The sequence below is a fragment of the Cavia porcellus genome, unplaced genomic scaffold (genome assembly GCF_034190915.1).
Source record: "Cavia porcellus strain 051 isolate PalLab524CR breed Dunkin Hartley unplaced genomic scaffold, mCavPor4.1 scaffold_1, whole genome shotgun sequence".
Taxonomy (NCBI): domain Eukaryota; kingdom Metazoa; phylum Chordata; class Mammalia; order Rodentia; family Caviidae; genus Cavia; species Cavia porcellus.
In genome coordinates, this window is record NW_026947484.1 from 76270797 (window position 1) to 76295188 (window position 24392).

General features: G+C 40.0%; 1 protein-coding gene across 3 annotated transcripts in view; it reads left to right on the top strand.

The window, feature by feature from the left end:
• The window catches only part of Dock8 (dedicator of cytokinesis 8), a 212014-nt gene that overhangs the window by 54603 nt on the left and 133019 nt on the right, over positions 1 to 24392 (top strand). For all 3 annotated transcript variants that reach the window (XM_063250292.1, XM_003472270.4, XM_013155055.3), the window contains 2 exons: positions 7641 to 7816; positions 10725 to 10796. In XM_063250292.1, the coding sequence (XP_063106362.1) occupies positions 7641 to 7816; positions 10725 to 10796 (248 nt within the window). The remainder of the gene's footprint in view (positions 1 to 7640; positions 7817 to 10724; positions 10797 to 24392) is intronic.

Consider the following 24392-nt stretch of genomic DNA (forward strand, 5'->3'; position numbering starts at 1 on the left):
ATCCTTAAATTGGCAGGGGGAGTCCTTTTTATATACAAAGTTAAAAAGAAAAAAATTGCTTAATATTTGCAAGCATTCGTTTGGTCATTTGTTGCTGCCTCAGAAGGTTGTGACAAAAGTATTCATTGAGAAACAGTTTCAGTAGTTAGGAAGTCCTGTTAAAATTAATTGTGACTTTGCGGCTCATTTTCTAAGAGGAGGTATTAAGAAAGAAGCAAAAGCAAGGTATATATACTACTGTATATATAAAGCATATGTTCCTATCTGTCCTCATTTAATCCTAGGTCATTTTACACATGGTTATGCTTTAAGATATGTTAAATTTGAATGTTGATTTTTTTTTCCCCCAGCTTGGCTTTTTGAATTTCTTCTCCCAGTTTAAACTGCCTGCTGCCCTTGTCCCCTTTACTTACAGGGAAGGAGGAATGTGGGAATCCAGACCTAAACACTCACCTGCTATCACGTAATATGAGAATGGTGATGACCATATTTTCCCTGAGTTAGCTTCCTGACGCAGGTTCCCTAGAAGAAAACATCAACTTACATGTTTATTTCCTTTTACTTTAAAAAAGTATCTCTTTCTTGAAGGATAATGGGATATTGGAGCAAGATTTGTTTACATCAAGGCAGAGTAGTAGGTTATCTGAGGACACTGAACATGACAGCTTCTCCTAAATCAGGGGCTGGAGGCTGCTCATTGTGCTATTCTGGCCAACCGAAAGACAAGACCAAGTGCATTTTGACCTGTTTCCTCTTACTTTTATTCATATAATTACTATTTCAGCAACTTCACTTGCTGATACAAATACATGTTTAAATTTTTAAAAGTTGTTTAGTGGAAGTCAAATCATTTTAAAATGAATCACAAGTTTATTGTCATCACCGTTTTTTAAGAGTGAAGAAGTTTGGCATGAGATGGCTCTGGAGTGAAGGATAGTTGCCACTTAAGAGCTGTGTAATGTGGAACAGTCACTAACCTCTCGGAAGGCATCCAGTTCCTCTTTCTGTGAAGTTGGCACCCTGGTGTTGCCCTCATTAAAGTCAGCATAGTTGCATAATCTGTGTAAGCAGTGGCTAATACTGCTGTCATGTACTCTGGACGCTATGGAGATACTGTGGAAGATTAAAAGGAGATAGATAGGAGATGGGCATGAGTTCTGAAGGGCTTGGGATCTAATACAGAGAATCCAGACTGACTGCAAACCTGGTAGGCATTCAGAAGAGAGAAAGAGCCACAACGTGGTGGGAGGCAAAGCTGGATGAGAAGACTTAGAGGAAGAACTGGCAGCCCTGGCTGTGCGTTAGAGTCTCCTGGGCACTTTAGACACACACGCAGAGCCGCCCCCACCACTCAGCAGTTAAGTCATAAACCTGAATGTGGGGACCAGAAGCACTATTTTAAAGTCCCTAGGGACTTCAGTGTGTGGCCCAGCTTAAGAATCATTTAATGATTTCAGGTAGGCAGAAATGATTCAAGTGAGAAAAGAATGTTTTTTAAAATTTATTGTGTTCTTTATTCCCTAAATTGCAGAACATGTGGTAAACAGGGACCCCTTAGTAACCCTATAGTTACATCTTCATATAAATGTAGTCACTTCTATCATTAGTTGATAAATGAAAGGATAATTGCATGTTTGTTGTTTTTTTGTTTTATTGTTTCTGTTTTTTTAAAAAACTCTAATTATAAATGTTAGCTGTGATAATTTTATGTATGTAGTTTTCAATTTAAAACATTTTTAAATGCTGCGGTTTTTCATATGAAGATTCATCATTGAGAGTTAGTTTTCTAGACATACTAATAGATTTGCCCTGCATCTGTTTGATACACCTGCTGGAATGTTTTCTAACCAGAAAAGTCTGAAAAGAGTGGGGTTCTGTCAAATAAATATTTGACTCACCCATTGGTTTGGGCATTCTCTGATGCCATAGCCATGTAAATTGGATTACCAGAAACTCTGATGCTAGCCATCTATGTTGGCAAGCAATTTTATATTCTGCTAAAATGAAACTGTAGAATGCTAAAACTGTTTTCTTATTATTGAGAGGAGAATAAAACATACAAGAAAATAAAGAATTGGATCTGTCCCTTGAGAGAGTAAGGAGGATTTAAGACTGTGTGTATGCAGTTAATAACCTTAAGATTATATCTTATGGAGGGAAAACTACTTATATTTTAAAAATAATAATAGAAAAATTATGAATGAAATGGAATCAATTGGACCATAATGGTTATGGATGAAGAAAAGGATGAAAAAATCCACACCCTGAATATGTATTAAAGCACCATGGTTACATGATATGTTTGTATGTCTGTTATTCCTTTTTTAAAGCTGCATTTTTGGAAGTATTCATTTTTATTATGTGCATGGGATTTTGTGAAATATAGTAACTTTTTTCCTTTACAACTAAGGATGACTTAAGTAGCTAATCACTTGATAAAATGGCCCTTTTATTTTCTAATTCCATTGTTCTGTGTATCTCATTTTTCATGGAGTTGGGCTGGTCTCACTGATTGGCTGGAGGCACAAGATGGAAAGCAAAGATATTGATACAGTTTTCATGCATATTCACAGCAGAAGATGAAAGGAACGTAGCACGGGTGCTGTGTGCAGAGGAGGTATTTCATCATCACCACTGTAAACCAGGGGAATCAAATTAGTCTTGGTGAAAGCAGACTGATGCCCATGACACTTGTCAACGTTTCAGTGGCATTGGTAGAAGAGAAGACTGGCAGTGGTGGGAGAGAGGAGTGCCACTTAATTCAGGCCAAGAAGTACTGTGTAATCACTGGGGTCAGAGAACCCTTAGCACCTGCAGCTCTGCTTACTTAAACGAGGTAGAGCTGAGAGGACTGTCTTATTTCCTCCCTTCTTCCCTCCCTCCTTCCCTTCCTCATTAATGTCTTTATTTGGGAAATAGTTATTGGGTCTCACTCTGTGCCAGGAACTTCCCTAGGAGCTGATACAATTGTGAGAATAACAAAGGGTCTGACCTCGGAAGAGCTTACATTTTAGAATGAGAGGCACAAGCTAGCACATCCAGACGGTGGCGGGACAGGAAGGCCTTTGAAGAATGAAACAGGAAAGCGAACAGTGACGTAGAAATGATGCTGATTCAGATTGGGTGGCCTGTGAAGGCCTCTATCTGCCAAGGAGAATGCTAAATGAACTTGGCAGATTTCCTTTCTTTTTTTTTTTTTTTTTTTTTGTCTTTTTCTTTTTTTATCGGTACCAGGGATCGAACTCACGACTGCCTGCTTGCAAGGCAGGCGCTTATGCCGCTGAGCTAAATCCCCAGCCCGAACTTGGCAGATTTCCATAGGACAGGTGTCCAGTCCGAAGGAGTAGCAGATAGTAGATCTATAGCAGGAGTAGATCTGTAAGGCAGGCGTGTGTGGCATACTCAAGAAAGAGCAAGGAAGAAGAATCTGGTCTGAACAGGGTGGGCCCCTGGAGAAACAGGGATTAGAGAGAAACAGGGCTGGGTTGGAGGACCCAGAGACCTAAAAAATGAGGTTCTACTCTCAGATTCCACTAGGAAGCATTGATCACAGGCCCAGCACATCTGACTTTATAAGAATCATTTACACAGTGTTTGTTATAAGGCTTACAGTGGCTGCTATGCAGAAGTAGACTGGTGGGGACCGGGCAGGTAAGAAAATGTCACCATAGCTCAAGAAAACAGTGATGCTGCTTTGGAATAAGGTCAGCACAGTGAGAAGGTGAGAAGGAGTTGGATTCTGTGTGTTTCAGAAGCAAAGTGGATTAATGCTCTCATGGATGATTGGTGTAGTCTAAGAAAGAGAAGAATCAACATTCTTTGACTACAAAGTTGTTGGCCTAGGAATAGAATTGCCACTTGATGATATGTGGAGGCTTGGAAGATGTGGGCTGAACAGCTTGGCAGGAAATGGAAGAGTTATCTTGACTTTCTTGTGATTTAGGGGCCTGTTAGATTGCCAACTGGTGATGCTGGGGGTAAGGTGTGATTAGAAAAGTCAGACTGGCTTTCAAGACAGAGGTTGAGGCTACAAATACAAATGTGTAAGTTTTTGTTAAACGGTGGCATTTAAAGTCTTGGGAATACATGAAATGGTGTGGAATGTTTTAGAACTGCACTCCAGGGCCCTGTAAAAAACTGGTGCCCTAAAGGTGCCAGCCTCCTGTCTGGCCCCTGTGTGTAGAGTTTCCTAGTAGGTAGGGCCTTTCAGAGAGTGGGGCATATGGGACTTAGCTGCATGGAAAGCGTGTGTTTCATGACAATCTGTCAAGTCATTTAACCTCCCTCTTTTCATTATCTTTGTAAACTACTGTCCAGATTTATCCTTTGGTTCAGTTATCAGTATGCTGTCTATGTACTGCCGTCTGCTAGCAGAGGAATGAATTTGAAACAAATATAGTCCTGGAATTCTCAATATTAGAGCAACTTGAATCTTACCTTTTGTCAGGAGAAATAACTTCTTGACGTGTTGGGAGGCAAGGAAAATCTCAAATTTGTTTAATTTATAAATAAGTGTTTGCATGTGAGCTTTTAGGATTTTTAGCACATTTTTTTTGTTTTTCTAGTCTATTGTCCAGGCCTCTGGAAGAAGTAACTAAAAAGAAAGGTTGCACAAACCTTCACTGGAGAAGTGTTAAAAATGACTTATAAGGAGAGAGTACATTTCCTCAGTTTTTACTCCCTGGCCCCAGTAGTCTACCAAGCTTGAAACCCACAGGGCAGACAGAGAGAGGGTCACAGTAGGCTGTAACCCCTTGGACACCAGCTGATGCTTGGCCTCTCTGAACTTCAGGAGAGCCTGCACCTTCTCCGGAAAGGCGGCTGACTAAGTCAGACCCACCCAGGGTAATCTCTTTTTATTAACTTCAAGTTGACTGATTAGGGACTTTAACTGCAGTAGCAGTATCTTCGCACAGCAGGACCTGGATTAATGTTTGATTGTATCACTGGAGGACATAGCATGTGCATATGCTATAAAAAGCTACAGCCTCCCTCTGTCCCCCATCTCTATCTGGAAGCCTAGGCTGTCTGCATGCATGTCACGGAAGGAATCTGAGGGAACACGTTCAGCCTGCCTTCCTTTGTATCCTGATACCCATCATAGCACCTTGCACTCAGTAGGTACCCAGTAAATTGCTCAGTGAGGGAGTTGGCATCCTTTGCTCCAGGTCCTTGGACAGTCTGTCCTCCAGATAGCAGAGGTTACTGTCAGCCTGATTTTTCATCATTTGTAGCTTTGGATTTCAGGAACATAACATTTTGGCTGCAACTGGACTGTTTTCTCTCTGATAGTCACATGCACAAAACAATTTTCCATAAGGCTCCAACCCACTAGTTATTGGTGCTCCTATCACTTTGCTTTAAACTCTACTTTTAGTGTAATTTTTAAGTGTGTATTTCTAGTGCCTCTGCTTGATGAATTGCTATTCTCCATAATATATTAATTACTGTTATGTTTATTTACTGTTATTTCTTTGAGCAGCCAATCTTATGAGACGTTTAGAGCAGAATTTGTAGATACTGGTTAGTGTATTTTTTGACCCCATTCCAAACACATTTATTATTGCCTTGTGTTTTAATTAGCTCAGAGCATACAGATTTCTTGACAGGCCTGTAAGAGAAAATGATCAAAATTACAATGGTTAAAAATGTGAGCCTGCTTAGATTTGATGATAGGCTATTTTCTAGCCATATAATCATGAGCCGGTTATTGAATCTGTAGCCCTCAATATTCTTATCTGTAAAACAGGGATGATACAGATGTATATTTCATAAGGTTCTAAAGAAATTGAGTTAGATAATGTACATAATGACTTTGTATAATGACATAATTACTCAGTAATTATTAGTTCAATTGATACAAATTTTTTGGCTGGGCATGGTGGCACATGCCTATAATTCCAGCACTCGGGAGGCTGAGATAGGAGGATCACTCTGAGTTTGAGGCCAGCCTGTACAACATAGCATGATCCTGTCTCCAAAGAAGTTAGGGATATGAAAACAATTTTTATAAGTTCCTGCAGAAGTTATTTCAAAGCCTGACCCTAACCTAGTCTGTGTGATGATGGGTTGGGGAGTCTGCTTTCTCCCCTAGGATTAGCCTTCTGTGGTCACAACAGGTTCATTTGTTCTGTGCACAGGTGCACACCCTCTGGTGGAGTGCAACAGTGTTTCTGCAAACCCACTCTGTATCTGAGTCCTGCAGAGGACAGTGGTCCTCTCCTCAGTCAATTGCAGGTCCCAGTCAGAGCCCAAGGGAATATCTCTGTCCTTTCCCATACCATCTAGAAGAACCTCTCCACTGAGGTTCATCCTGTGCCCTTCTAAGTCAGCAGCCTTCAGGAATCCAGGTGGGAAGAATTTCACCCAAATCCCAGCTTCATCCTTCCTCCCCAACAAAAGTCATCCATGCCTCTGTTACCAGCAGGGACAGTAAAACTGGGAGGGGACAGCTAATCTTAATTGCTTTTGCATCTTCAAGAGCACTTTGTTCCTCTTCTCCAGCTTGAAGCCCTCGTTGGTGTGTGATTTCAAGGAATCAAAACTGGTTTTGTTAACCTTCAGGTGTGTCCTGGATTCCCTTCAAAGCATACAAACCAAGAGTCTTTGGTGTTGGTTTTGTCACTGCACCTTGCTTAGAGGTTAAGGAAAAGTGTCCCCTTGGGCTGATGATCCACATCGTCGAGAACTGCAATTATTATTACTGTTATTTTTATCATCATCACTGCTACTGTTTTTGTGATTACATAAATCTACTTGATGTAAGCAATTCTCTTCCTTAAGGTTTATTTCTGAAGTCTTTGAATTTCACCAACAGGGAAAAGGGCTCTGTTTACTTGAAGACTGACAAAATGTTGACAACTTTTAATATTATCTACTAAAAAAATATTCAAAGTACCGTCTCTCTCATTTCTTTTATTTCTTCTGTCTCTCTGTGGAAGGATAAAATGCAGAGCAAAAGAGTGATTCTTGTAAAATGAGTCAGTTTAGCCGTGAAATTTCAGCAGATTGCCCTGTATTTGCTCATGGAGGTGCAGCTCAGTGAAAACCTCCTGCAGACCAATGCCTGTCAGCCTGGCAGTGCTTGGAAGTCACTATGCTGGAGGCTTTTCAGGGAGTCTGGCGCACTGTTGGCTGTGATTATCTATGAAGTGCTTTTGAGACTCAACATATAGGATAACGCAGGCCAAAGGAAACACTGCACCTAAGTACTCAGCCAGTGTTGAGTTTGCCTGAATTTCTGGAAACTTGCCTCCATTCCCTACTTCACTGTATTTGGGTAAACAAATATAGCCTCAGAGAGCTTTTGCAGGAGAAATTGTAAAATTTCAGCAAAGCCTTGTGATTTCATTTTGGATCTCCTCAGGATTCCTCATCAAGATGCAATTAAGCAGAAAAATTCTGTCTTGGGGTGTGATTTTAATTACTCATCGTGTTATGACTTGACTTTCCATTGCTGTATTTCTTTTCCTTTCTGTATCACCACTCCTGTGTTTGACAGCTCCTCCAGCGTCACTTCGTTTTAGGCTTACAGCAAAGTGCTAAGTTGAACAGGAGGGCAAGGCAGATATCTACTGTTGCCTTTTTGCTTTTACCAGAAACCGTGCAGGGCCATCCTTTTCTTTTCTCTACCCTTCCAGCCTCAGTTCTATGACCCAGTGGAGCCGGTGGACTTTGAAGGACTTCTGATGACCCAGCTAAACAACCTGGATGTGGAGCTGGCCCAGGAGCTGGGAGACTTCACTGACGATGATTTAGACGTGGTGTTCACTCCGAAAGAATGTAGGACTTTGCAGCCCTCTCTGCCAGAGGATGGGTACGTTTCCCTAAAATGCAAATGGGGCTGTCCTTATTATGATTGTTATCAGAGAATGAGGGGTGAGGGGAGTGCCTTTATTCTGAATCTCTTTTAAAAAGAAACAAAATTACTCTATCCGTTAGGAGGTACAGGGCAGCATACCATACTATCACCTAGATGTAGACAGTTTTTAAACTGGTTTGGCCAGTCTTGAAAGTCATGTGAGGATTAAGTCAGTTTCAAAGAATACAGTGGAACAAAACGGTATGTTTTGGAAGAGGTACGGAGTGCAGGCTCTGGAGCTAGACTGCCCAGATGCCTATTAGTAACATGACTCACGAAGCTTCACTGTGCCCATTTGTAAAAATATCAAGAGCTTTTATAATCACGGAAATGCCTCCATACAGAAGCATTTTACTTGTTTCCATGCAAAAGATCAAGTTGGAAACATAAGTGACATTTTTTGAGCATTTACTATGTGTGAGGTTCCAGAATAAAAAGATGAATAGGGCAGAATCCCTGAAGATTTTATCAAGGGTAAAGACCACAGAGAAAGCACTGTAGAATATGCACTGTGTGTGAGTAGCTGTTCACAGTTGAGTTTTAGGCATGGATATTAGCTCTTGCTATCAAACAAATGATGGATTTCTGTCTAAGTGAATATCCTGTTGCTGCCATAAAAAGAAAAAACCAATGTGTCTCGGGAGATTTAGGGTGAGCTTTTATTTATGTTTATTTTGAAAGCAAATTTAAGGCCCACACCTTCCTGGACATTTTCAACCTTATTTTTTTCCAAAAGGCTCCAGAAACAAGTACATGCAACACAACCCCTATCTTAATTACTCTGAGATCTTCTAATCCTGTTTTATATTTTATTTAATCACAATTCAAGGATTCTGGGTGGTAGTGATATGGTAAATCCCAGTTTGCTATGGTTCACAGTTCCCATCCACACAGAAGTGCTGGCTATATATGCAGCTCTCACATGCTCCAGATGCTCATTTTCCAGAAAACAAAAACATTGTCATTCTTGAAAGACATCTTTCTCTATAGTCAGTTAATTTTTTCAGATGTGACTTTGATATAGATAACACATATTACCTTCCTCTTGCTAGAGAGTCATTTAATTTTATTCATTTTGTGTAAAATTTATGGTTCATTACCTTCAAATAGGGCCAGAGTCTTGGAAAACTCTATTTAAGCACTTACAGTTAATTTTGAGGAAGGAAGTTCTTTTTTGGAGCTTGATAAGAAGACAGTTTCTTTTCATAGCATTATTTTTTTAGTAGATTATTTTGCCACTAGAACTTTTAGCTAACACAGTATCTGTCTGACTTTAAAGCAACCTATACTATTTAGGTCCTTGCCACAGTGTTCTGTATAAGCAAGCAGGGGCAGGCATCCTCACAGTCCTGAGAGTAAACAGGAGTTGACCCCCGTGAGCACCCTGGTCCAGCCTAGCACTGTGTGTGTGGCTGTGATAATGTGGTTTCAAGTGCAAATTCTACTGGTGAATTCCCCACCACCACTTTCTGTGTGACTTGTGGCAAGATTATCATTTCATCCTTCTGTAAGATGAGCTTTGGAGTAGTGCCTGCCCGAGGAGGCTGATTAGGAACTGACCGAATTAATACACGCAAAGCAGGTCCATCACTGCCTGTGCATAGTAAAGGTTAAATAAAGCCTGAACTATCACATATTGCTCTTAATAAAGGCCAGACAATTTTTTAAGCACTTTCTACACTAACTTACTTAATCTTCATCACAATTCTCTGAAGAAGGCACTCGTTATAATCACTAGTTTAAGGTGAGAAAATCGAGGCACAAAATGGTTGAATGGCTGCCCCAAGGTCAAAGAGCTAATAAGGGATGAACCTGGGATCTAGGCTTATGGATCAGAGGTTCCAGTCTATGGCCAACTGGCCCTGTTGTGTTGTGCTTTGAGCCTGTGGTGGCACAAAACATCATGACAAGAGCTGGTAGTGCATAGGGGAGGCCCTCACCTCAGGGTTGGGTGTGAAAGATGGAGAAAAAAGAGAGGAAGAGATGAAAGTCCCATAATCCCTTTTGAGGGCAGAACTCAAGGATCTAAGGCCCCACATCCTAAAAGTTTTAACCGCTTGACAGAAGGACCAAGCTAAAAATGAAGATCTGACCACGTGGTCCTTTGAGGACATTCAAAGTATGAATTATAGTAAAGGATATATAATTGTATATATATATATAAACTAGTGATTATAATGAGTGCCTTCTTCAGAGAATTGTGATGAAGATTAAATAAGTTAGTGTAGAAAGTACTGTCTGGCATTTAATAAGAACTTTTTACAAATGAGAAAATAAAGGCATGTAGCATTAGGTCTATTTATCTCTAGTATTAATGTATTTATGACAACAAAATACTAGTGTTCCTTCTGATTTCAAGACTTACTTCTTCTAAGCAGATATGACAGGGACTCTCTGACCTACTGATCACCAACCAAACTAATGTCTGCAGAATTATCAAAGCCTAAGATGACTGTTCTTCTTGGCTTTCTGAAGGGAGAACATACAGATCATAACAAAAACTCGCATGAACAAAAAATTATACCTGTTAGAAACAAGTATCTATACCTACTTTTCTTATTTTGTATTTGATTATAGCTATTCTGCTTGTCTCGTGTAATGAGTAAAGCCTTCAGGGATAGGCGTAGTTTAATGATTCTCTATGCTAAAACCCACAAAGCAGAAAATGCCAACATGTTTATCTCATCAAAGGAAAACTCTGAAGGCCTCAGGAATACTTAGACAGTTAAATGGGCAAGAAAATCCTTACTATTCTCATTGATACGGGTTTGAAGTTCTGTTGTGACCATTGGTTGGGTAAGTGATCTTTTGTTGATTTTGCCCAGTAATGCCATGTTTTTCATCTTACTTCCCACCTAACTAGGGTGGACCTGGACCCTCATGTCAGAGATTGTGTTCATACCTATATTCGGGAATGGCTAGTTGTGAACCGGAAGTAAGTTACTCTTTCCCTTTCTTTATATATAAAAGTTAATTTTACTTGTTAGCCTTCTCTTACTTTTTAATTAATAGATATTTTGGCTGTTTTAAGTTAAAAATGGAACAAAAAGTCCTGAAAGTTCTCCTATACTCCCTGGCTAATATCTTCCCTCTCCTACTGCATACAGTTTCCCTTATCATTAGCATCTTGCATTCGTTTATATCTATAATAATTACTCATCCAATGTTAATACATTTTATTCGCAAAACTCTATAGTTTGCATTAGTGTTTTTATGATTTTTTGTTGGCTTTTTGAGTTTATGGGTTGCTGAAAATGAAATCTAAAGTTTTGGACATGTTAAGCAAGTGCTCTCCAACTGTGTCCATACTGTGTGCAGGACATTCTGTGGGATTTGACAGATGTATGACACATACATGCCCTTGGAATCATACAGCATAGTTTCACTGCACTAAAAATCCTGTGTTCCCCTGTTCATGGCTCCCTTCCTTGCTGATAATCATGTATCTTTCTTACTGTCTCTCTTTGCTGCTTTGTTGCTTTATATTTTCTGATAGCTTGATAGTTCATTTCTTATTGTCAGTGAAAAATCTTCCATTGTAAATATGTACCACAGTTTATCAATTCATTTATGAAGAGAGTTACGTTTTAAACATAGAAGTGGAGCCTTTAAGCCAAGTGCATCTGCAGACACCTGTAGTCCCAGCTACTCCAGAAACTGAGGCAGGGCTGTCCCTTGAGTCTAGGAGTTTGAGGCCGCCCTGGGCAACATAGCAAGCCTCATCTCAAAAAATAAAATAAGCTTTTTGTTGTTGTTGTTGTTTTTGTTTATTTTTATCTGATGCATTCCTGAGAAAAATACTGTAGATGAATTGAAAATTGGCATTAGGTTCAGAGCTATCATTAAAATTTGTGACCCAGAAAGAAATTACTTTTAGCTTTCCTGTCAGACAGGCCTTTCTCTCTTGATTTAATCAAGTGTTTCATGACATTGCTCTGAACTTTTGATCTTTATGGTATTGATCTGGCCAGTTCTCTCTCTGAGAAATACCTAAACACACTGAAGGAGAGAGAGAGAGAGACACAGACAGACAGACAGACAGAGAGGAACTACTTCAAGTTGAGCCATTCCCCTGAAGACACATCAGAGAACCTGTGAGAGGACATAGGCAACTTGAAATTAGATAGCCTCACTTCTCCTGTTCTGCAGTAAGAACTACATTCCCGGGGATAATCAATGAAAGACTTACCCCTAAACCCCTAATTGGGTTTTAGCCAGCTCCTGGAAGTGTGCCACTGAACTTGCACTGATACTTTTTGCAGTAATGTCACTATGCACACTGTTTTCAGTAGATGAGGAAGAGAATGTGTTGCTTATGAAAAGTAATTAAGAGAAAGATGCTAATCCATCATCCCTTTGAATGCAAGTGGAAAATAAAGTTCGCCAGGGAGTCAAATCAGATTATGCTTTGCTGGTAATAAATAAAAGATTTCAGGACAAGTTGTTCTCAGGCTTTCCAATGTTATAATTAGAAGTACTTTCTGGATTTCAAAGTTCTAAAAAAATCTGAGAAGGAACAATAAATAGAAAGGTTCGTTTTACTAAATTTGGTTTTCAGATTTATTTTCTATGTGAAACACTGGTACTTTTTCATTGCTCTTGGCAATGCAGCCTCCTTCTTCACAAACCTAAAAGAAAAAAGAACTTTATTTAGAATACTCGTTTTGGAAATCATAGGAAAACAAAACCAAAATAACTCAATTTCACTATATATAGAAAAACATCTTTAACCTTTGATATAGACTTTGGATCATGTTTCTTTGAGGGTATATTTGTATAAAAACTAAATCAGATTATGGTACGAGCGTATATTTTCAGTTTTTACAATAAGCAGTGATTATCTGTCTGTACCATTAAATATTTCAAACAGCCATTAGTGATTATATATGTATACCACAATTAATTTAGCCAGTTTTAATGTTGAGATGAGTCTGTTTTTCATTTTTATACTTAAAATGTAGAAACATCTTTTTCACTGAAACTTTTTGGTCATTTATGATTTTTTTTTCTGTTGGAATAAATCTCAATAATAGAAATTTCTGTGTCTAAGGGTATGTGTCATATGGAATAATGGACTTTAAAATATTATTAACATATATGCACATCCTTACAGATATTGAATGTTATTATTTATTAACATTTCCAGTATTTTTGATAAAAAGACTGTCTGTTATTTGCAATGTCTTTGATCATTAGATGAAGCATTTTTTTCCATATATTTGTTGGCCACTTGTAATTTTTCCTTGGTGCTCTGCTTATTTATGAAATTTGTACAATTCTTAAACTATTTGGTCTTTATATATTTAGGAGCACTTTTTAAAAAAGATTTCAGCCTTTTATCCATCACATCAGTTCCTTTCCTACTATGCTTTGATGAAAATAAAGCTTTTGCAAATGGAAGGGGACAAGCTTTGGAAAGAGGAGAGGTACAGGGAAAGAAAAGAAAAATTAAGACATGTTATGTATATGTACCAACTCCCCACACAGTAAATGTAATCACGACATACTACAAATATGTACTAATAAAAAATTACTCTTATTTATGTAATTAAATGTATATTGATGCTTTTCCATAAAATTGATATTTTTTGATTTATGCTTAAAATTTAATTCACAAACCTAAAAGTATTAATCCAAATCAGTAGCCATTTAGATGTTGCTTTTTTCCCATGTGTTTATTTTTTCCTTCTACAGAAGCAATGTTTATCTATAGATTTCCTTTAAAAAATTTTTAAGTTACCAGTTTTAACTTTGTTTCACAATATACCGGGGGGCAGGTAGAGATTACCCTTTGCCTAGTTCTCTGCACACCTGTGTAAGGGACCATTCCATTGCTAGAAACCAGCTGGTGGACAAGTAGAAACATGAGACTTCAAATTTCATATTTAGTTTCTGGCAAATCTTAACTAGCATTTTATTGAGAGGATGTATTTTTCGATCCCTCTGTTTGGTTCTCTGGCACTCTGAATCAGACACTCTACGCATGAAAACTATAATTCCTATCACGCACTCCTTGAGAGACTCTTTACCTATGCCAGTCACTCTTCCTCTTCCAGCTCTGCTACATTTTCAACTCAGTTGTTTTCAAAGCATTGCTCCTGTATGGTTGTAGAATGACAGCAGAATGAAGAGGGTAAGAGGATGGTGGTGTTCACATAAGTGAGGCCAGGAACCTCAACAGTGAGGAAGCAGAACTCAGCTTCTGGTCAGTGTAGACCCTGTTCAGGGACTGAGAGCAAGGAAGATGTGCAGAACCTTCCTATCTTTATTCTGTGAGCTTCTCTGTAGACAAAGTGTGGTATATGTTTTCCTTTCTGAGGAACAGCTGATCCCCAGAGCTTCCTTCCAGGTTCAGGCCAACCGGATCTGCTGGTTTGGGTGAATGTCTGTTTGTTTCATGTCTTCATGAGGGTAGATGGTTTACTGGGCAGGAAGAGACAATAGGGATTTCATGAATAAACACTACTTACTAGCTATGTGATGCAAGGTCAATTAATTTATTACTTTGTTTCTCAGTTTCTTTAGCATGAAAATAAGAATTAGAATAGTATCCCAATTACAGGGCTCAGAGAGGTGGCTCATTTGTAGAGTACTTACCTAACATCTCCAAGTTCTGAGATTGATCCCCAGCCTTGTTAAAAAATAAGAAGAAGAAAAAGAAGTAATATGTTAGTTAATTTCCTCATTGTTGAGACAAAATACTTGATACCCAAAGTTGGGGGGAGGGGGTACTTTTAAGTGTAAGGACCTGTACAGATGCAAAGAAAGTCAAACACTTCCAACTCGAAATGGCACAAGATAAACAATACCATTCCAAAAGGTACAAATAAGGGGATACAAAGTATTAGGACCAAAGCAAGTCCAAAATCCAGCAGGGCAAACATTAAGTCCTGTAGTGCCATGTGCAGCAGCATCTGAGGTAATCTGTGTCAAAATGTGAACTTCAAAGGGCTTGGGTGGCTCTGCCCCTACAGCCTGGTGGGTGGTTGTAGCTCCCATGGCTTCTCTCTTGGACAAGCTCCACTCCCTCCTTGCACTTTTCCTCGGACGATCCATGTTCCTTGCTTCTCCAAACTTCTTGGGTCTCCAGTGCACTTTCAGCTTCATACACTGCCCTCTCAGAGGCACACTGCCTGGCCGCCCAGGCCTTCTTTTGAAATCTGAGTGAAAGCCTTCCAGATCCCCCAACTCTTGCATTCTGCATACACCTAAAACAGTACCAGGTGGATGATGCTTAAGTGTGCTGCCCGCTGGAGCAGTAGTCAGTCTTCCTATTTTCTTGATTGTAGGAGTTAAGTGCCTCTGACCCAAATCTTGAAAAACAATTTCCCTAGGGGGCCACCATTCTGGAACATGCAATGTCTTTGACATTTGCAACTCTGAGGCTGCAAAGAATGAAGTCTTGTTGCTTCTTGTGATGCCCTCAGGCTATCTTTTTTATTTTCCTGTTCCTTCTCAGCAATCAAGATCTCCTCTGGTCTACCCTTGCAGTCCACAGCTCCACTGGAGCTTCCTTTCTGGCCAAACTGAAAATATTTTAAATTATTTTACTGTCCTTTTTGCTTTTGATTCTCAAAAAAGATCTGGCTTAAAGCCCTCAGTATGCCACCACCTCAACATTAGACTTCCTTGAAATTTCTTCTGCCAGATTAACTAATCTGCCATCCTTAATCTAAGTCTCAGGCAAAGTCTCTGGACATGAGAAAAATGTAGACAAACTTTCTGCCACACCATAATACATTTCATCTGGAGTCCAAAAAACAATACAGTTCTTCTTCCCAGCAGAAACCTCCAGAGCCTTGTCTTTACCAGCAGGATTTCTATCAACCTTCTGGTTTTCTGAGCTCTAACCAGAATCTACCATCAAGCACAGCCTCCACTTTTTTCATCAGCATCTCAAAACCTTTCCTAACTCTTCTCACAAGTCAGTCCCAAAAGCTCCTGAACCACTTGGTCAGTCGTAGTCACAGCAGTTGACCCCGATTCTCTGGTGCCAAATTCTGTATTAGTTACTTTATTGCTGAGGCAAAATAGTCAACATCCAAAGTAAAGGATAAAAGGTTTATTCAACTCACAGTTGTAGAGGTTTCAGTCCATAGTTGACTGACCCCAAGGGAGAGTGGCACATGGCAGAGGGGCATCACAGAGAAGAGCAGTTTGGGGCTGGGGATTTAGCTCAGCGGCATAAGCGCCTGCCTTGCAAGCAGGCAGTCGTGAGTTCGATCCCTGGTACCAATAAAAAGGAAAAAGACAAAAAAAAAAAAAAAGAATTAGACAGAGAAGAGCAGTTCGTGGCCTCTACTAGGTAGCGAAAGCAACAAGGAGGCCTTAACATCATCTTTCTGCCTGCTTTATCTGATCTAGACTATTAGGAAGTAGGGCTGTGCCAAACCAATCAGTGGACACTCCCTTAATCCCAGCATCACACACTCTAGATTCAGCCAGCTCTGAAAAATCCCTATGACTGCATGAGGCTTTGGGAAGCTAGAAACACAGGCCATGACAAGTACCTGCCCTAAAGGTGTGTTGTAAACAATAAATAATCTATGCAGAATACTTGAAAGAGTTTTTGGCATAAGGTAATAAATGAAAAACTCTTAGCTACCATTGATGCTATTATTGTATTATTGCAGAATATAGCTCAGTTTTTCTTTCACAACTGACAAATAGTTTAATCCAGACAAAGTAATAAGACTATATGTAAAGCGAAAAAAAGAGGACAACTCATGTTGTTGAAGATTTAATAAATTTGGTGATTCCAGTCAGATTTCACTTCATAGATGCTTTATAAATTCAGAGAGTAAAGACAAGATTTGGAAAATGTAAGATTCATACTTTAGCACAAGTTTATACTTTAGTAATTAGTTCTTATCTAGTTACAGTTCAGCCTATCCAGAATACTCCAAGTGAGAGATCTGATGATCTTATGGTGGTAGTTAGGTAAATGTTATTTACTATTTATGCTATTTATTGAATGTTAAATATCAGGAAAAAGTGCATTAGCATGTCAAAGGAATAAACCAGAAACTCCGTCCCATACATCTCAGTTTATATTGCTGTGTTCCTCTGAAGGACACAGACATGTGGACATGTCTTTTCTCAGAACCAGACAGTCAAGCACTGGCTGAGTTAGCACTTTTATTTTGCAGTTAGCTCCTTGCCGATATTACATTTCTCTATAATATCTGGAGATAAGCTTTTATGCTCTTGCTATTGGTGATAATGGCTTTGAATCCCACTTAGGGAGCACAGGAGTGGAGTAATGGCCGCTCGTGTCCTCCCACTGGCTTCATTCTGTAGGGCATTTGCCATTCAAGTTCTATAATCAAGGTGTTTAAATCAGACAAATAGTGCTACCCATGAGGGATAGAAGAAAGTTTTATATTTTCTTTTAATTTAATAGGGAAAGATTAAGCTACCCAGCAATGTGAACTGCTTAATCTCCTTTGGGGGGAAAGGTATTTTCTTAGTTGAAATATTTGTCTGTGTTCCTTAGACTGGAAGATTTCTTGAACAAACAGTAGTCTGTCTACCACATCTATAGCGCCAAGTTTGGTGCCTGTATTCTAAAAGGAATAGCACTTTTCTCTCTTGAAGATAGTCATTGGTTTTATATCTTGTACTGTGCCATGTTTGCTTGTTTAACTTCACCTAATGTCTGTATATCTTGAAAACTGCGTGGATTGACATTTAACATAGTGTCCTTTGTGTGATGTTAAGTATTTTAAACATTATTATTTCTGTGCTTTTCCCTACATGAGTCAAGGGGTGATTAAACTACAGAGGATTTTTGATATGTTGCTGGTGAGTTAAACTCTTAGGTAATTAAACTTGTTTACATGCTGTTTATTCTTGGTGAATTACTCACAGCAGCAGTGAAACATTTCATGAGTGTTATGGGCAGCATCATAAAAGCCCTTAGGCTTTGCTTTTCATCCTGGGTGATTAAGGCGATTCTGAAGGAAGGTCGTGCTCAAGGAGAGCAAGGATATCAAGGAACGGGATATCATCTGTTTTATTACTCCATATTTTACTCCCAGTGAACTGGTAAACAATTAAAATTCAAACACATCAGTGCATATAATTCAGTTACTCCCCAAAACACCATAAAAATGTCTCCCTGATCAATAATTGCTTATTATGACATGCATTTGTTGTGCTGCTGTCAGGTGCTTAGCTGTTTGCTTTGGTGAAGTATGGAAAGGGAGCCAGGCTCATCAGCCCATGTGGTAACCAGAGGGCTGCAGCTGTGGACACCACTGAGTCGCTGTCCACCTGCTGTGCATGGAATCCACTTCCAGACCTCTGTGGCCCCATTCAAAGACCAGGCTTCCACCAAGCTCTCCTTGATAGGTCAGAAGTAATAACCCCCTGCAGTGAGTTGGCAAAACATATAGTATTTCTTATAGCGGATTCTGTCATATTCTCCATTAAATTCTGTTACCTGTTATCTTCATCACTTCCCAGTCACTGGACAAAATACTCAACACTGCAACTTAAAGGAACTGGCCTTCCTAGCAGGAAAGGCACAGTGGGAAGGCCTGGACAGAGCAAAGCTGCTCATCCCAGGCCAGCCAGGATGCAGAGAGAGAAGGAAGGAGCAGAGCAGGGGGACAGAGCCTTTGAGTCACACACCAGTGGCCTCCTCTTCTGACCAAGCTCCTCTTCCATTCAGCTCTGAACTCTTGAGTGGATTAATCTGATGATGGGTATTGCACCCCCAGCACCCACTCACCTTCCAGAAGACCATCCTTTCACCATATGAGGCTGTTGGGAGGCACTCTATCTTTGGTTTTGCTGTAGAGTTCAGCCTGCCCCTGAACTCACTATGTAGCCCAGGCTGGCCTTGAATTCATGGCAATCCTCTTGCCTTAGCCTCCCAAGTGCTGGAATTATAGGCGTGTACCACCACGCCTGGCTAGGAGACATTCTAGATCTAAACCATAACACCCGTCTAAATTATTTCCCGTGTTAAATATGGCATATTTCTTACAAGACTATGGCATCATTGAGGCAGAAACTCCTTCACAACTAGAATGCTTATGTTCTTAAGTGCCTGATCAACAGGAGATACTTTATAAAGACTGGTTGAATAGAAGAATGAGTGAAATTTGAACAAGCAAATGTTGATGTCATATTCTAAATTGTGGTTTTAGCACACTACCTGAATGGGGTGGAATGGAACAAGTTTAATTAGGACAACAGACTTGTGCAGGCATTCACTTTTTTTTTTGACTGGGGGAAGGCATACTTTAAGTCAAGTCCTCAAGAGGCATTTTTCAGAACTCTACCCTTGTTTCTGATACCTAAGTAAATTTCCCACATTGACTATATAGTTCAGCATACATATAGATGCTAGGAAACTTTAAATTCAATATTAACATAAGCATATCTATACTTGTAATACAACTAGTTGCCATGGCATCTAATGATAGTATCATTGATATTAATAATAACAGTTGTCATTTATGGTGCTGGTATGTGACTGTCTTAATTGAGATGCTCTAGAAACTGAGCCTGACATGAATATTCAAGTGCATGAGATTTCCAAGGGTGGAGTGAGTAAAGAAGACTGGGAAACAGAAAGCGTTTACTAAAGAGGAAGTTTGAGGTCTGCTCTAGTATTCTAGAGAGTAAGTCACACTGTAAAACTGCCTTCCTGCCCCAACTTAGGGCAAGGAGCGGGACTGTTGTACTGCTGTGCGGCAGACATCAGTCACTACCAGCAAACTGAAGGAAGAGATTGAGGGAGCGGGCAGTAAGGTGAATTGCTCAGAGGTCCCTGGGCAGGACAGCGCCTAAACTCATAGCAACTGGAGAACTGACAGTAAGGTTGGCAAAGGGAACCTTTGGGGCATCCATAGTCTCTACTATGGTCCACACAGCTTAACACACATCATTTCCCTTTTATTCTGACCCATTCTCAACATTATAGAAAAACAGCTTCTACAAAGATCTCCTCCTTCTCTCCACCCCCAACCACCTGAGAGTGAACCAACCTGATTTTTTTGTCACCCTTGGATGCTTTAGTATATGATTCCTTCAAATGAAAGCACTCTGCACCGAAGTCTCTCTAAAAGTAGAAGATTAACATCAATTCTCTGTTACCATGTAATCCTCAGACCCTCTTGGCTTTTACCAAAAGGATTCACTTTCAAGTCACATGTTACATTTAAATGTCACATGTCTTTCATATCATTTATGCTTGAAGCATTTTTCAGTGTATTTTTTTACTTTCATTTTTATTTTTTTACTTGAGTGTTTTTGAATGTTCCTCCATATGGATTTCTGATACCCACATTCAATTTATTTATATCAACATAGAATTATAATTTCCCATTTCTTGGAATATTTTCATCTATTCCTATCATATATTTTAATGGCCAAATTGTCCTCAGTGTGACAGGTCTGAATTTCTCCATCTGGCTCTTCTTGTTGATGTGGCCCCGTAGTTTCCTTTTTGCTGTTTATCTTTGCTTTTTTTTTCTTTTTCTTTTTTCTTTTTTTGTCTTTTTCCTTTTTATCGGTACCAGGGATCAAACTCATGACTGCCTGCTTGCAAGGCAGGCGTTTATGCCGCTGAGCTAAATCCCCAGCCCCTATCTTTGCTTTCTAATAGAAGCTATTTCTGGAGAATCTTGTACTTTCTCTTCCTCCCCCAGGGTCAGTTGTTTCTCTAAGATGCTCCGATTTGTTTCACTGGGAAATGGCACACAAGTGCCAAGACGGGAGAGCTGGGCGTGCTCCTTGCCTTTGAGGTTGCTCCTCCTGTGTCCTTTCTCTGCGCACAGCTAAAAAGGGTGTGGACATGGGCTCGCAGTGCGGTGTGTAAACTGAATACCATGAGTTCGTGTTGATACTTGCAGTCCCAGCCCGACATCACAGTGTTCATTCTGGTTTTCTCTCTTCCACATTTAAAACTCTTCTCAGTGAAAAGCCTGGCTCCCATTGTCCTTACTGAGTGTAGCTGGTTGCTCTCCCTGGATATGAACATGGTGCACACCTCCCTCCATCCCCACAGTGCTCCTGTCTTCTTCCTCTTCTGGCTCTGACCCCTGCATGTTCCTGCTGTGTGGCTGCCCTCTTGGGCTTGTACCTCTAGTGACGCCCTTGTCGCTCGCCTGGGTGCTGATGCTGCATGCAAGGCTTCCTGTCACACACACAGGCTCTGTATCCCCTCCTGCTCATATCCTCAGGCTCAGGAGCTACTCCTTATCATGCTCTGGGCTCTGATTCCCCATGCCAGGCCGTCCTTTTCAAACCAGCGCCTTCTTCAGCCGCTTCAGGCCCTCAGCTGCTGCTGTGGCCCTCTCCACCCTGAAGCATGATAGCTTCCTGGTCCTTGCACACCTTACGGTAACCACAGCAAATTATATAGGAAAAAAAGGAAAGGAAAGCAGAACAAATATGGGAAAGGGAAGGGAAGGGAAAGAGGAAGAAGAAAGAAAACATACATTCTTTTCTAATGGTCATAGTAGCTCCTTAAATGAGCAACTGTTTCCCCCTTTCCACGCTTGAGAGGGCTGAGGCTCAGAGGCATTAGGTCACTTTCCGACCGTCTGTCCCTCACCCAACATCTGAACCTGGGCCTTTCTGACTCGAGAGCCTGGGTCCTGTCTGCTTCACCACCCTGTCTCTAAAGAGAACTCTTCCAAAATATGCTTGGACTCTGGATTGTGCCCAAATGTGGAAGAACGGTGTTTTAAAAAGTCCTGGGAAGTGCTAGGCTCCCTTCATTTCACGAAAACAGGTTTCTGTTGGTTGGCTGGCTTCTGTCTTCTTCCTGTCTGCATGGAAACTCAACAGGAACTTGGTTTTATTTGACTCAGGTGGCAGGGTGAGGTTGTGAGGCCGGGGTGGGGATAGCCGGGACACTGAGCCCTTGGTCTCTGTCTCTGTGCACTGGATTTTCTTGTGTGCTATGCTCCTGGGATGAGTCACCAACACGCCTGCCAAACCCTGTTATTTCCTCCTTAGCCAGGGTTACCCTGGCTGCAGTAGGGAGCTTGGTGACTTTTTGAGATGTTCAGCTGGGAAGGGGAGATAGCTACTAAGTCCAGTGTGTGGGTGGGGAGAAAAGGTTGCTTTTTTGTTTTGTTTTTTGGTACTGAGAATTGAACTCAGCACCTTGAGCTTGGTAGGCAGGCGCTGTGCCACTGAACTCTATCCCTGGCCCTGCACTGATTTTAAACATGTGGTCAGGGGAGATGCTGCTCTTAACGCTTTCCAAGCGAAAGTCCTAAAGGCTGGTGTAAATACCAGGTTAGATTATGAAATAAAATTTTAATTCGTTCCTGTAATTAAGGTTTAATGCCCCTTTGTCAACTTCTTTAGGGTCCACATAAGGAATTCCAAATGATGTTCTAGCAAAACTAAGAAGCAAAAAAAAGGCAAACATGAATTTTCATAGAATAGCAAAATAATAATAGCCAAATAAATACCATGCCCTCCAAATGCTTAGCGTCTTTGGAAAAGAAAATTAGATTTTAATTTTTTCACTTCCTAACATATGAACTTTTTATCATAAAATTGTAAAGCTAGGGGTAATAGCTTAGAATTTGTTTCACATCCCTATCTCACTCTGTGAGGAAACATACAGAGACATGTGTGACCTATGTGTGATGGAAACAGGCATGCATGTGTTTTTTTTGTTTTTTTTGTGTTTTTTTTTTTTTGTGGTACTAGGCTACATCCCCAGTCTGTTTGTTTTGTTTTGTTTTGTTTGTTTTGTTTTGTTTTGTTTTGGAGACAGGCTTGTTAATGATATGGGCAGAAAAATGATAGACTCCAAAAAATCAAAAAGGAAGTGCTTTATTAGCTGAGCTCAGCACTGACACTGCCCCAGAAGGCAGTCAGGGAAGTATGCTCTGAGCCAGGGGCTGCAGGGACTTATAAAGTAGCAAGCCACAAGGGGAGGGGTCAGGGTCTCCATAAAAAGTAATTTGGTTTAGTTTTATAGGAACCAGGGAGACTGAACAAGCCGTTAAGGGAACCAGAGAGTCAAGGAGGGGTTACATGATAGGTATGTTACAAGGTTACAACTTAACTGGCAATTACACAAGTTTTACAGGAAGAGAACAAGTTATAATAAGCATTTTGGGTTTTTGATCTTACAACAGTTAAATTGCCCAGGCTGTGATCCTCCTGTCTCAGCCTCTCATAGTGCTGGGATTACAAGTATAACACAATACCCAACACATTCATAATGGTGTGTTCCTGTGTGTGTCTGAGTGTGCCTAGGGGCTTGTCTACAGGTAAACACGCTTGGAAAGAGGTACATTTTATGAGACGAGGGGAAATAAAAGCTAAAGCAGATATTGAGTTGATAGCTAAGGCTGGCACACAAATCCTTTAGCTCCTAAGGTTTATTTGCATGACTTAGAAAGGTTTCCTTATAAAGAAAGGCCTGGGATAGTTAACAATTGACAGTATGCCCTTTGGAGTGGATGGTCCTAAAAAAGAGAAAGGGCAGACACCAAAGTGGGAAATCTGAATTTTGATTCACTATTTGCCTTTGACCTCAGAACAAACTAACATTAGTTTATTAATTTTTCCTCTTAAAGTTGGATTTTTCAGAAAAAAATCACTGATTGATGTGTATGTTATTTGAGGTAGTGTAGATGAAGGACACAACTTCTCATTTACCCATATTTGCAGGATTTGGGGCGTATTTTTCTCTCTGAGATAATACATTGCATATAGCTTTTTCTCGTAATCTCTTAGGGACAGCCCACAAGTCATTGTTTTAGCCCCTAGAAAAGTAGCACACACTCCTGCAGGTTGCTGTCTAAATATATGTGGGCAAGAATAACTTTCAAGAAGCTTGCCAAATTATGAAATGCCATGCCAGGCTTTCTTCAAGAGAATTCTGCTAAGAGAAAGTAAATCTTCTTTTTTTAGCCTACTTTTTGGTTCCTTTTGCTTAAAATAATTTGCTTACCTTCAGAGCACAATAAAATACAGGGAGACTCTTGTTCTCCCTACACATAACACTAGGACATCTCATTCTTTAATTAATTTGTTCAGTGAACTAAAATATATCCCCTCTTTCTCCCAGTAGTCCTTCCTTGCAAAGAGTATAAGCTCTGTATTTGTATCATTGCTTGTCGCTTTCCTGCCGTTTCTGCTTTGTCTGTTTGCCATTTGCTGTCCTTTACAGTAAACCTTATTGCCTGTCCTTTTACCAACTTGCTCAATAGTTTTCTAATAATGCAGAAATCAGGAGGCATGTCTGTGCAGTTTGTAGCATATTTTCCAAGAATTTCTTGAGTCATAAAATTGGGGAATACACATTCTTGTTTCTGTAATTAAGACTTGACAATTTATATCTTTTCCCTTTCTCATGGTGGTCTCATTTCTCCAGTCAGTGCTAACCATTCTATTTAAAATTCTTTCCGCAGCTACACAGTTTTAAAACACTATTTTAATAAAGTTCATAAAGTGGAGATTGAGAATGTTAGCAATGGATTTTTGATAGATAAAACATTTCTAATTTTTTCTCAACCATGTCCTGCCTTTTTACATTCATTAT